Below are 13,787 nucleotides of genomic sequence, written 5' to 3'. Positions count from 1 at the left end.
TCTGAAATGAGTGCAAATCTTAACACAACTCCTAATTACAGAGTCACTAAGAGGATTCTAGCAACATGAATCAGAAGTCAAGAGCCAGGAATGTTACCGTTTCAGTTAGCTCTTTCAGATGTCCGGATGCGCACGTGTGTGTGTGTGTGTACATAACTTGTGTGTGTACCTACATGTATCTACATACAATCACACGTACATACACACACACAAAATTTATTACTCCAATTTGCTCTTTCAGATGTCTGTATGCACCTTGTGAGTGTATGTACACATACTTACACACACTGAGTGCAATAGGCTGCGTCCGAAATCCTAAGGGGCGGCCTAGGCAAGCCCCCAAACTGTATCTGCATCTTTCATGCTGAGAATTTCTGGCCACAAATAACAGCACTGAAGCAGACCAACATGACAGTTGCTGCAGAAGACAAAAACAAAAGACTAACTCACAGGCATCGTGCTCACAGCTTGATGCTCAGGTATTGATGCCAACGAACCATTCTGAATTATAATGGCTTGATATTTAGTCCCAGATCAACATCAGTGGCCAGGAGTACAGAGGTGAAGAGAAGGTTTAAAGACAACACTCTCCTGCTCGACAGTGGATAGAGCACATCCAGGTGTCATACACATCCATCTTCTGTTTCATAATACCTACAGAAATTAAGCTTGTCCCATTAAAGGAGATGAACAATTTGGATAGAAAATACATATGCTTATACCGCGAAGAAGTCACAAGCAAATTCATTTCAGGATCTGAATCATGCACAAGCATGAAATTCAGATCCAAGCTTCCTCTCCATCTTGGAGGATTCTCCAAAGGCTATTCTCTTTGAAGAATAATCAATATCCTGAACATAGAATCACAGGATATCTCAAGCTGGAAGGGACCCATAAGAATCATCGAATTCAACTCCCTGCTCCTTGCAGGACTACCTAAAATGATGCAAGTTCAATAACTGGGCACAGAAGAACAGGTTAAGAATAAAGAAGCAGACCCCCCTTTGAATTTTCTTAGAATTATATTCAAACATTACTTCAAATATCCTTGGCCTTTTATTTTTTTCCCGTTGTGAGCACTCATTATTATCCTTTTAACTCTGACCTTGTCTAGGCCACCCCACCTAAATAAAAGTGAAGCGAGAATACAGGATACTGCAAAATGACTGGAAGTACAGCTGTGCTGGAGCCCAAGCTACTTCAGCCTTTTCCCACTTTTTATATACATATAAAAATATATATATAATTTCATATTTTTATTTTCCTTTGCAATATACTATAGCCAGCTAAGTTTCTCCGAGCCTAGGACACCAGAGCTTGACTTGTGAATGTTTGTTATTCCTAAGAAACTAATTTCCCACTGTGCATAGCCTTGTTTCCTTTGTGCATTTAGTGTGAAATACTAAGAAATCACAGCTCTCCGATCTGTTTATTCCTGCTGACTGGAGTATTCCAATCCACTGGAGTGCACTCCCCACTGAGGAGCTGTGGCAGAAACTTTTCAAGCACAGTCCCAAATTTAACTAACACTGAAGTTAAAAACTGTGGAAACAGACAGAACATATACCTACGCTTGGACTTTCACTGGCACGATTACATCTTAAACAGGGCAAGCAGTGCTGAGACTTCTGCTTACTTCTCTGGGTATGCACTGCTTCAGATAACAAAGAAAAACCTGCTTTTGCAATGAATTATTGGTTGGTGAAAGCCACTCCCTTCCTTTGCCACTGTTTGCAGTTCATCTTCTACAAGACTTAACATGTGTACTTTGGGGTTTTCTCCTTCCTCAGTGAGAAAATGCTCTAGAAATTTAGCAACTTCAAGGGGTTTATCTGTGTCAACTGTCCATCAAAAAGGAACAAAGGTCTTACATTTTCAAAGATGACAGTGAAACAGTCAGAAGATCTTTGTCCATGCAAAAGAGAACCTGAAGTAGCACAAGAAAGAATGATTTTTAAAATGGCCTAATGAGATAATGGCTAACAACTCATAAAGAGCACGATCTAAAGCCAGCTGAAACCAGCAGGAATTTTTCCACTGGCTCTAGTGAGTTCTGCATCAAGTCTCTGATGGTCACTCTAACCTTACGATGCCAAAAGACAGTAATGCTCTAAACTATGCTGCTGCTGTCATTTCTCCAGGAAATCTTTTTCTTCAGTATACTTCCAAACTCAATGAAAATCATAACAACGCCAGCACAGAAAGTATAGCTCTGATTTTTTAAACATAAAATTTGGTGCCAGATACCCATACTTTAGTCTCTACTGCTAAAGAAATGATGAAAGTAAAGCACTTCCAACAAAACACATATAAATCGGATCACAACCAATAGACTAGGACTTGTTTTAAAAGCGTGACCAAAACACAAGCTAAAAACCAAAATCAAAAAAAAACGATGCACGATCAGATACCCTGATGTACAGCCTAGTTGTGTAACTATTTGGCGACGGCCTAAAAAACCAAAACGTAACCCCCCCCCAGATGATGTTAAACAGCATATGAATACCAGTCTACAAAGCTAACAGAAACTACACTACTTTCACCCTCAGCATGATGCTTTCTTCTGATATAATACTCAGCCACAGGAAATTAAAAGCAGAACAATATATTATATTAAGAATATAATTATATTCTTATTAATTAATAATTATAATTAATTAATTATAATTAATTAATTAATAATATAGAATATATTAATAATATATAATATATATTATATATATAATAATATATATATTAAGAATATATTAAGACAGTTCACAATCCAAATAAACAACATTAAGAAGTCTCAAAGCGCTGCCTTTCCATAGATAGAGGATAAAGTGGTTTGTTGTTTTTTTTTTTTCTTAATTCAGACAGGTTGTGTAGAGTATTTTCTCCCCAAATCCTTTTTTTTTTTTTTCTTTTTTTTTTTTCCCCCCCCTTTTGGTGGGGCAGGGAGGAAGGTGTCACAACTTTGGAAAGGCAAGTTGCTTTTAATTAAATACTAGTTAATGACTTTGACTGACTTGTGCAATTGCCAGTATTTTTAGTTGATGCTGTCTTTCTGACCTGTAACCCTCTAAACTAGAACAAGCACGTTGTTTAGCGTTTGTTAAATTTAGACAGCACCACTACCCACTATTACCCCCTCCCACCGCTGCTGCACTAATCTCCCATGCCAGCTGCTCAAATGTTTACATTTGAAGGGCTTTCTCTGTGCAGAAACAGTCTCTGCACAGCATCTCTCATCTGTACATTTGCCAGAATCAAGGCAAGAAAAGCTTCACTGCTAGAATTCTTGATTAATATAGTCTTAAATCTTTCTTCTTCCCTTCCTCCTTCTGTCAAATCCATTGCCGTTCGGTTTTTACAAGGCAAACCTCCACAGTGCACTTTCCTGGCCTGACTCTTGTCCTATGCAAACAACCGTAAATCAGAACAAGCTTCGTTTAGAGCCAGTGAAATCACACCATCTCTGTGCTGAAACTGGGAGAGATCAAAATCAAGATGTGTACCCGAGCATTTGCTGGGACGGAAAGAAGAAAATGTTATAATCAGAGGAGGGGTGTGGGGGGGAACCAAACACTAACTATCGTTAATCTGCTGGTAATCTCTCCACCTTGCTATGTCAGCGTACTTCAGAGACTGCCTACAGAGTTCATGTCCTAGACATCGGCCGTACCTGGCTCTCTCACCAGGTCACCGAGGTACTAAACCAGCAAAACACTTAAACAGGTGCTTGGTATGACACTGAAAACATCAATGGGTCCAACACCTACAGCTCCTCACCTATTTAAGAACTCTGCAGGGCCACATCTTGCTATTTGCCTTGATCTGCTTCCTCTTCTGGCCTTCCAGCTGACCATTTATAAAACCAGAAATACTTTCCTTAGTTTCCCCAAGTATTTTGAGATCTGCTTAAAAGTATAAATGATACCAAAAAAAAAAAAAAAAGGTCAAGAAAATGGATCAGACTGAAAGTATTACTACTTCATGCTGTTGTAAAAGTCTTTTAAAAGACTTACTGCAATTTGTCACACTCTTTCCCCTCTTCAGCTTGTGTCCCAAAATTCTGCTGAGAATTCAAATGAAATATTAAACACTGGAAAGTAAGAGAAAGAGCAATGACTGGAATTATTTCTAATCATTTCTGCTAAGCTCAAAGGGGAAGATCAGTACTGGAGCTGCATGTAAAAGACCAATGAAACCTAATTTAACAGTTGTTTATTAAAAAAGAAGAAAGAGCGTGGAACAGCTCTGCAGACTACAGGCGTTAGAAGGTCTCTTTCTGTAGTGATGAACAACTGAGCGGCACACACAGTACCTCGTGCTATACAGTCTTTGCTTCGTATACACAACTCCTCTTTGAGTTAAAGGGAGACCTGTAAGGCCCGCTAAGCCTCATGGAGGTTTGACTTTGCATGAGAGAACGAAGCCATAAAGTTCACTTAGGAAAACTTCCCCATCAAAGTAAAATACATTGTGTCCTGTCAGCAAATGTTGTTTTGCAAATGCTCCCTCAGCTGCCATAAGATGTTATTGAGACATATGGTTTCACACGCTACTAAGCGGCTTAGTTTTGCCAACGAACAATAATGCACAACAAATATGTGTGGAAATCATGAGATCATCTAATTAAAAGAAATGTTATTGTTTGCCACTACTTTTAATGAAATCAAGTCTTCACTGTCCACAGAAGAGGCTGGAAAAGAACCAAATCCTATTAGCGCTCATGCTTCAGAAATTGGTTGCAAAAGAAAAGAAATTATACCTTAACCAGTGTTGAAAATATTCACTGTATCTAGACTCTACATATGCTAATAAGATATTTTAGACTAATATAATAAATCTGTGGTTACATGTGATTCAGATTATGCCACTACAAAAACAGGTGTTACTGTCTGAAAAAAATTTTCCATTGTATATGAGAAATATGGAGTCGACGACATACAATTAGCCATTTCGGATTTCATCTAATAAAGGGCATTGGCATAAATACACACTAATCTTTTCACTGCAGTAGTTACATTTGGAAAGCTTTACAAGAAATATTTTGGATATCCATCACTAAATCAAACAGAAATTTACTTTGCAGTGGAATTAATAATTCCCTGACTCATTCCCAGACCATCCCAAACTTAAACATGAAAAGCATTTTATGTGCACAGAAATATGTGAAAGACTTTTTAAAGGAACTACATCTCTGCTTATCCAATTGCAGAAAAGCCTGATTGTGGGATAACTTTTCTTTAAAGGTGGTATTTTCCACACCACTGCATGCTTGCCAGTTACACTAAGAACAATATGCTGAAGGAATTATGACTGAATATGAATTACAAGGCTATTATACACTATTAAGGGGCTCTGGTAATATTAAATACCAAGGAAGCAAAGCCTGAGCGGTTGAGATGTCACTAGAAAAATCTCAAATGGAATTTAAGTTTGTCTTTGGGTTATTTTTAATGTCCTTTTATTAATGCAAATTAAAAGCCATTGGTCTTATTAGCTGTTGCTTTATTCTGTTTTTTTTCTAGTGCGTTAACTTCAGAACTTTTCAGTGAAATCAGTAACAAAAAATGAATCAGACATAAAAGGATTTGGGTGGTTAAGGGCGTGTCACCAGGTCTTAATTAAACTTCGGAGGGAGATATCTGAGCCAACTTACGCCACAGCGACTGGGTACATCCACAGTACGGAGAACGATGCCGCGCAGCCAGGTCTGGAAGCTGAAGTGCCTGACGCTGGCCTAACTCACCACGCTCCTGTTAGACCGGGCCTCCCTCCCTCACACCGCTTTGTGCCTTCCCCGCGCTGAGCCGGACACATACCCTTCTGACGTGCTCACTCCCAGTTCGGTGCCTGAATTCCGCTTCTGGGCGTGCTGAGCACGAAAACTACCCAGAAGCCATGTTTCTAGCCTCCTGCCTAAACTCCACCAGGATCCACGGAACCGGCACATCTCTCCACCTTCATCAGCCAAGGGGCTTGATCCCATAGGTGTGCTTAAGGCACAACGAAGAAACCTGGCTCCGCAAAAACGTAACTGCTAGCCGAGGCAGCTATGGCATTTCTCTCCTGTCTTGTCCTCCCCCTGCCCCAAGTTCAACGACTCAATAAAAATATGGTAAATCCAGGCTCACAACCTTCTTCTAATTGAGAAAAAAAGAAACTTCCCTCTCTCGTGAGCAGAGGGAGATTATTCTCTGTTCACGGACATGAATATGAGTTTAGCTAGAAAGAGACTGAGATTAGGGCACTCCTCTGGGCAGCGAGCAACAGCCATCTGGCTCCTCCAGTTCTAGCTTCAGTGACTACTTATTTGCTAGATCTAACATCTGCTTAGCATAAAACATAGAAAAACATCTCTGGCACTGGCACTGGAACCCAGAGCTGCCACCGCACTTAAGCTGTTTCGTTACTGGTCTGAATAGCTAAGCTTGCTCTTGCTCTCTCTTTCTGAGTCACTGAATATTTGGGTACTTTTACAAAAGGGTGCTTCCCACATCAAGAATACCTCGCAGCTTTGTTCCAGGCAGTCTCCAGCCCAGCAAGTATTTTGGTTTTCTTTGCAAAGGAGGAAATAATTCCCTCAGTAATGGTCCTGAGAGAGAGAGAAGATCGGCTGGTATCTCTAAAGGCAAAGAGGAGAACTGAACTTGGCTCTCCCACGTTTTGGCTAACAGTGGTAGGTGGTAAGCTTTTAGAGTAAAAGCTTTCGATACCTAAAACTAGCAGCTGACTCGAGGTTTCAATCTTGAGCAGCAGCAGGTAGCAGACACAGAGGATGGGCAGTGTTTAACATGCAACTCCTGCCGTGCAGATTTCAGTGCCTTCCAAACTCGGGAAATCGGAGTCTGGGATGCTTAGATCCAGTGTGCAATGGAAGCCCACGCTGCCGGGTATTTAAAACAGGCACTGCCAGGCACAGTTGGGTCCATTTCCTTTTGTAGATATGGCCCTAACTCAAGCCCTTTTGATTCAACTTGCTCCATTTCTCTCTGTTCATCTCAGAACACCTCTTGAGAATATTTCCTTCAAACTGTCCTGCAAAAACCACTGCAGGAACTCAAGTTTCTGAGTTGTCTTTTTAAAAGCAACAACTTGAATGCGATGCGTTGTGATGATTTTACTCTGAACCATGCAGTTTTATGTAAAGATGCATGTTCTGTCAACCAATGACTACACGATAATCTTTTGTTTTTAATAAAACCTTTACATTTGCAAAAAAAAGTTTAGAAATGTGACCTCTACAGAACTAATGCTCAGAAGCCAAATGGAGGGAAGGGAAGTCCACCCTAAATGATGTTTTCAAATCTCATGATCATAAGCCACTTTTGTGTGGTGAGGGCAAGAGCTGACAAGTGATTTTTGAATGCATGCAGTTGGCAATCCTGTGGTAGTACAAGCCAAGCAGCACAGACAGAACAGGGGTCAGCCGACAGACATGTCTCTTCACCAGATACTGTTTTTAATAGCTTGTAACTTTACCATGCTTTAACCATAGATGCTGAGACTTTCCATTCCAGGTGTCTGCCTCAGGCGATTTTTTTCTTTTTTCTTCTTTTCTTTTTTTTTGAGCCAGAGTAGTTCAGCTGGTTCTGAGATTTTGTTGTTGTTGGTTTTTTTTAATACTAGCTCCAAGGACTTTTTCCGTGAATAGGTCTAGTAACACCATGCTTTACGCTTTGGAGCAAGAACTTGGTCTGGTGGCAGGCAGCCACTGTTTCAAGCTCTTGCCTTCTGCTATCACATACTGCAAGAAAAAATCTAAAGATATTACGTAAAAGCATCTATGATTCACATGAACAAAGACTATTAATATCCTGTAAGTGCACGCCACAAAAGGAGGTGGGTAGAACTCCATCTCTTCAGCAGCCATAATCTGGCTGAAAGGCACCTCCATGGTCCACCTAATCTATCCCTCTGCTCCAAGGCAGAATCTAGTACGTGTAGCTCATTCTCTAGACATTTTTTGAGGCTGTACAGATTAGGTGATGATAAGGATTTCATAGCCCTTTAATAACCTGCTCCCTTGTAAAACCTCCATGCAGTCAAATTTTTTTCCCTCTAACATCTAAGTTAAATTTTCATTGCCATATATAAAGCACATTACTTCTTGTCCTGCCCTCAGTAGACAAGGAGACAGAAAGTTGATCACTGTCATCTTTGCTACCTATTGGAATTCTCTGAATGCCAGTCACAAGCCCGTTGGCTCTGGCAAACCTATCTTCTTACCAAGGAAGCTTAACAATAAAATGATTTTTTTGTTGTTGTTTTCCCAGAGAGTATCACAGGATATCAAAATAAAACTAACTCTACTGTGACGGTGAACCTTATCCTGAGATATCTGGTATTTAATAAATCTATTTTTCTTCTAGTCATGTGAACAGCTGCACAAATGAAAACATTTATAACTATACTGTATCTTCCCTAGTGTCATCCTGTGCCATTTAACTACTGGCTTACAGGCACCCTGTAACAGAAGACTGGGGGCAACAGATCAGTCTGCTGTAGTATTTAGGCAACTCTCAAATTTGGTGAGTTTTACGTTTTGCAAACCAAACCACTCTAAGCCGTATTGTTTCAAGGCCAGATCACAACCTACGCCTTTGACGGTACATAGATAGCTGTATAAAATGCATCAGAACTATCCCAGGATTTGACCCTGCTAGTACAAATAAACACACGTAACCAACATCATCCTAAGCATTACCAGGAGACCAAGAAGCAAGAACATGAAAACAGGAACTTAAAGTGAATGTGACTGTCAGACACAAGGACATGTTAAAACCAGATGGCTGTTAACTTCTATTTAGATGCCATGGGCAGTATTCTCATTCCTACTGCCCAAAACAGTACATGGCCATGTGAGGTGAAATCCTTGACAGTAGACGGTATTAACTGATCACCTGGGACCTGACATGGTTGAAGAGAAGCCACATTTCCAGTCACTTTTGCATAAATATACTTGATCCTTCTTTCCAACCACTTCTGAACTGGGAAAGCATATCATGAATTATATAACTCCTGCCATCTACGAGGGCATACAAGTTTGAGCGCATCAAGAGCAAACAAGGCCCTGAAAAGGTAAATAATCTATTTTTTAAAGGCCTTTATAGGGAAAATAGCTGTTCCCATCATTTAAGAAGTGACTGCTGAGGTTACTAATGCACCAGAAGTCCTGATGACTTTATTCAAACACTAGCACAATATTTTCTTCTGGAACATGATACTCCAATTAAATAGGTACTATGAAATAAAAAACCCCATACATATATCCTAAACCTATCTAATAACTGTTTGGAATTTAAAATTACATTGTATTTTCCGATGGTTTTGTTCATGAACATACCTAATAATAGCCACGACAGATTCATGAAGCAGGGAACTACTGGACTACCTGCTTCGTTTAGGTTCACTGATTCTGAGTAACACCTCTATTCAGACATACAGTGAAGACCAGATATTTTAAAAATGGTCCTGGTGAAAATCCTCTAACATTGCTCTGCTGAAGCCCTGTTTGAACTAGAGAAACCTTGTGTGATAAGACATTGTGCTGAAGTTTCAAATCCTCTGGTAAGTGTCCCTGGCTGTACTTCTAAATATTTTTTTCCCAAGCTGATTTATTACATAAACAAAGTCCACATCAGAGCTACACGTTGTTCAGCACTTGGGACGTTGTTTTTTCGCTCTTGATTTATGAAAACACGAAGGCCCCAAAAATAAAAACAGCTAATTTTAGTACTGCGTTCCAAATATCGGGTTTCATCTTGATCAGTTGTTTACTTGAGGACAGTGACACCAAGCGGCAGAGATGACTTAAACTCCCTTTTTTTCCCTGGCTGTTCTAAATTCCAGCTCTGACCGTCTGCCTTTGGCACACAAAAAGTGGAATATGGTTAACTGGGCTGCAACTTCTAACTGCTTTATTTGTATGTTGTATTTATACACAACTGTATTTTAACAGCATTTGATTTGTGTAAAGTTAACCCAGATAGAAAGCTCATCTGCTTAGCACAAAACTGGAACAGATTAAGGGAAAAGATTTCTGTTGCATTTACAATACACCATTAGATTTCAGATCCTTTACTGGCGTGTTGTATAATGAACTGCTGCACTCTGAGGATTGTCATGGAGAATTCTTTTCTCGCATTTTTACAGCCTCTAAGGTGTTAACAAATTCTTCTTTTTTCACCTTTATTTTTTGCTGATACTGTGAGCAAATGTCCTTTCACCTCAAGCATAAGTGTTGACTTTCCCATCTTGACTTTGAAAATCTGCTTCCCCATCAACAATCCCAAGTATTTTAGAGGCACTAATAATTCGAGTAATAATTAGATAAACACGGCACTGAGAATTGTTTGGTGGTTAAAAAGCGAATATAACTTGTCCTTGAATAAATACTAAGGATCTCTTGTTTCTTACACCTTTATTCCATTCCTTCATATTGCCCAGTTTTAAAAAAAACCCCCACCCAATTAATACCCAGAATAGAATCATTACTTCTTCTACAATTCAGTGCACATCACCACCACATAATACTGAGGAAGGGATTTAAACTAAGCATACCAAAATTCATGCCGTTACCCCAGTAGTACTTCATGAGTCACATATTTCCTTATAGGCAAGAAAATTTTCCTAATCCAGCCAGTGTATCCCCTGGCACTACGCTGAAGGCAATGGCAAACTATCTTCCTTTCAGAAATAAATCTAAAACTTTGGCTTTGATTCCCACACAGCAAATGCAAAATACTTTCAGATGACCCAAAACAGTAACAGAAAGTAGAACTGAGGAAACTGCAAAAGAGGAAGCCTCTACTGGATGACATTTTGCCAAAAGTCCTTAGTTCAGTGAAACTTCTATATAATGAGTTCTAAATGTGCATTTTGCATATATGGCTATATAATATACCACTCATTTTGAATAAGGATGCTCAGTTCCAATGAAGTAAATAAGTGAGGATATCCATCGAGCAAGCAGAATAAAGCATTACTCAGAACGATTGAGGGTCTCAAAAGTCTAGCCCATAAGGAACTGCTAAGCTGAATTTTAAAAATTATAAAATGCTTTCATTGGCATTCCCACTTGAATTTTATCTTACATTAATACAAGTTATCTATGCCAAGTTTACAGTATTTTAGAATTTTTCACCTAAGACGTCACAATTGTTGACCTTTTTCTTGAAGCCCATCTAGCCTGTTCAAAGAATGGACCTTCTGTGCTGCTGAGCAGATCTGTTAGACTAATTTTATACATCTTCTGCAAGCTTTAACAGAATAGTACCAAAATAAATGGAACTATGTCAATACGTTCATTTAAGCATGTATTTATGTCTTAGCAGGATCGGTGGTCATACAAATACAGGTGTCAAGCCAGAAATGAAAGATGTAAACACTGAACAATGGCTACATTGTTCTTGAAGATTAATTGCTCTTAAGAGGAAAGGGGGGAAAAAATTAAATCCCTGACATGTTCATGTAACTGAGTAAAAAGAAAACATTTTTTACCTCTTCAAGATCCCTTTGCTCCCTATCACCTGTGCCTTTAGAAGACAGTTACATGTCCAAGACAGTTTTGAAACTTTTTTTCATCAGTGTCAAAGGAAAAAAAAAAAAAAATCTTCATTTACAATTTGCCTTATAAGTTTCCTACAAAAATAAATTAAGACATGTCTCTCTTCTAAGGAAAGCACCACACACTAGTGTAAAAGACAGTTCAGAGTATCTGAACCACCTTCATATCCTCATTTGGAATCCTTCCTCTTCCTCCTCCTCCTCTTCTAGTACTTGGGTATCAAGATATTGAGATTAATTTATAACAGCAGTAAATACTAACCACAAATTGATTTTATTTTGGCAGAGCTTGTGATGTTTTTTCTATACTTTTACCTAGTATACTTCAAATACCCACATCACCCTCTAGTAGCACTATATATTAACAGAGCTCTCTCACTAAAACATTCATCTTTATAGTGTCACCCAAATTTTTAGTGTTACAAGCAGCTTTCCTGTTTCAGCACTCTTTCATTATGATGTCTTCACATTTGCAGAGGTAGGTGTTTTTTAACCTCGCAGCCAATCATTTCTCCATCTATTTCTCCTTTTTGACTTCTTTTATATTATCCTTTTTATCTGGGATTTGTTCTCTCACACCTCCATTTTCCCCACTATTTTCCGTCACCTTTCTCTGTGGCTAGTCAGCTGTACATTTTGCAGATCAGCACTCCTTTTCCAAATACCTGTTTGTGAAAGGGGGATTCAGACCTGAACCTTACATTTCAGGCTTCTATCATGTCATCAACAGCCTCTTCTCCAGGTTTTGAAAATACGGTAACAAAAAGCCAAGTAATGAAAAGCAACAAAAAGACACACCATTTATTTGATTACTAATTCACCAGAACAGCCTTACAAAAATATTTAGGATTCACACTTCCTAATTAGATACCTAAATCCTCATAATTTAGTAGTCTGTCAGGCACTTAAAAACCTTTCTAAATATGGTTCACAGGATTTTAGTACCCCAAAACCTACTGAAGTACTTAACAAAAAACCTTTCAGCTACTTCCAGTGTTTAAAGCAAAAGTAATCTCTACCCCCGAGCTACTTATGAAACAAATGGAATGCCGCCATGCTGCAGAAGATGTGTAAAGGGATAAAAATGAGAGGTGTGGTTTTATAAGAAAAAAGCCCCCTCTAAATGTCACTGATAAGGCAAACATACTCTTGCATCATGCAGTACTGTCACTGCCTTACAGTCACAACACCTATGTCCTTGGTTAAAAGACTTTTTGCTCACAACTGCTTAGAATTTAACTTCGAAAGAAACTTTATTTATAGTGAAGTTAGCAAGTTTTACTTGAAGACAGTGGATTGCATTTTAACTTCTTCAAGATACACGAACTGTGCACTCAAGTAACTAAGCCTGCTAAGAAGTAAGCTATTTCTACTTGGCTAAGCATCAGGAATAGCAGTGGTTTCTGGTTATTCAAACTGTGGGATCTAATAGGAAGGCAATAGCATCTACAAGCCGTGTTAGTACTTACATCCAAGCTTCCTTCACTTGTAGATGCAGAACTAAAAACATCCTCCTCACCACAATCTCTGTTCATCCTCAAACGTTCTTCTGTCTGCAACACAAACAAGTATCCTACACAGCAGCAGCAAAGGAAACAAAACAGCAAAAACATGCCAGAGCAAAGCATCAAACCTCATTACAGAACCAAGACAAACTGTCTCAGTAGTGCTGGACCTGATTGATGAGAAACTGAAGTAGTCTGCAGAATTTCTCTGATGTAGGCAAGGCCCTAAGAAATCTATGAGCAGAAAAATTTAAACCCAAGAATATAAAGAAACAGAACAATTCTTGGGCAGGGAGGAGAACAGGTAGTAAGCAACTCCTATAGCACCAGGGACCAGACTGCGAGTCTCTGCTATACCCCCACACACAGTGGAACAAGCAGAGAACTTCGTCCCTGCCCCTGTCAATGATGGGACTGTTTCTGTGCGCTAGCACGTACCCTACTTAATTCCAGATCCCATGATTGTCTGCACGGGGCCTCTGCTCTACCGGATTGCTCAGCAGTGCCAATTTGATCTGGATTTAGCCTCAGGCACATGACTACATTTCACATAAAAAAGACACGGAGATCATGCCACCTTTAGGTTTTTTATGCCAGCTGCAGGAGAACAGAGGGTAACTGATCCAGCATAAAATTAGAATGGAGAGAACAAGATGATACCTGATCTGGCATTAAGCCTGGCAGTACAAAGTTAACCAAAGAAATATTTTCAACACATTTGTATCA

The 13,787-nt window shown here is 39.3% G+C and overlaps 1 protein-coding gene across 1 annotated transcript in view; it reads right to left on the bottom strand.

Moving 5' to 3' along the window:
- The window catches only part of COBL (cordon-bleu WH2 repeat protein), a 111,290-nt gene that overhangs the window by 80,784 nt on the left and 16,719 nt on the right, over positions 1-13,787 (bottom strand). Inside the window, exon 6 of the mRNA XM_010574085.1 lies at positions 13,026-13,109. Within this exon, the coding sequence (XP_010572387.1) occupies positions 13,026-13,109 (84 nt within the window). The remainder of the gene's footprint in view (positions 1-13,025; positions 13,110-13,787) is intronic.

This window comes from Haliaeetus leucocephalus, unplaced genomic scaffold (assembly GCF_000737465.1).
Source record: "Haliaeetus leucocephalus isolate CR32 unplaced genomic scaffold, Haliaeetus_leucocephalus-4.0 Scaffold3, whole genome shotgun sequence".
In the NCBI taxonomy this organism is placed as follows: Eukaryota; Metazoa; Chordata; class Aves; order Accipitriformes; family Accipitridae; genus Haliaeetus; species Haliaeetus leucocephalus.
Note: the sequence above shows the minus strand (reverse complement) of the source record. Positions and strands in the feature narration are given on the sequence as shown.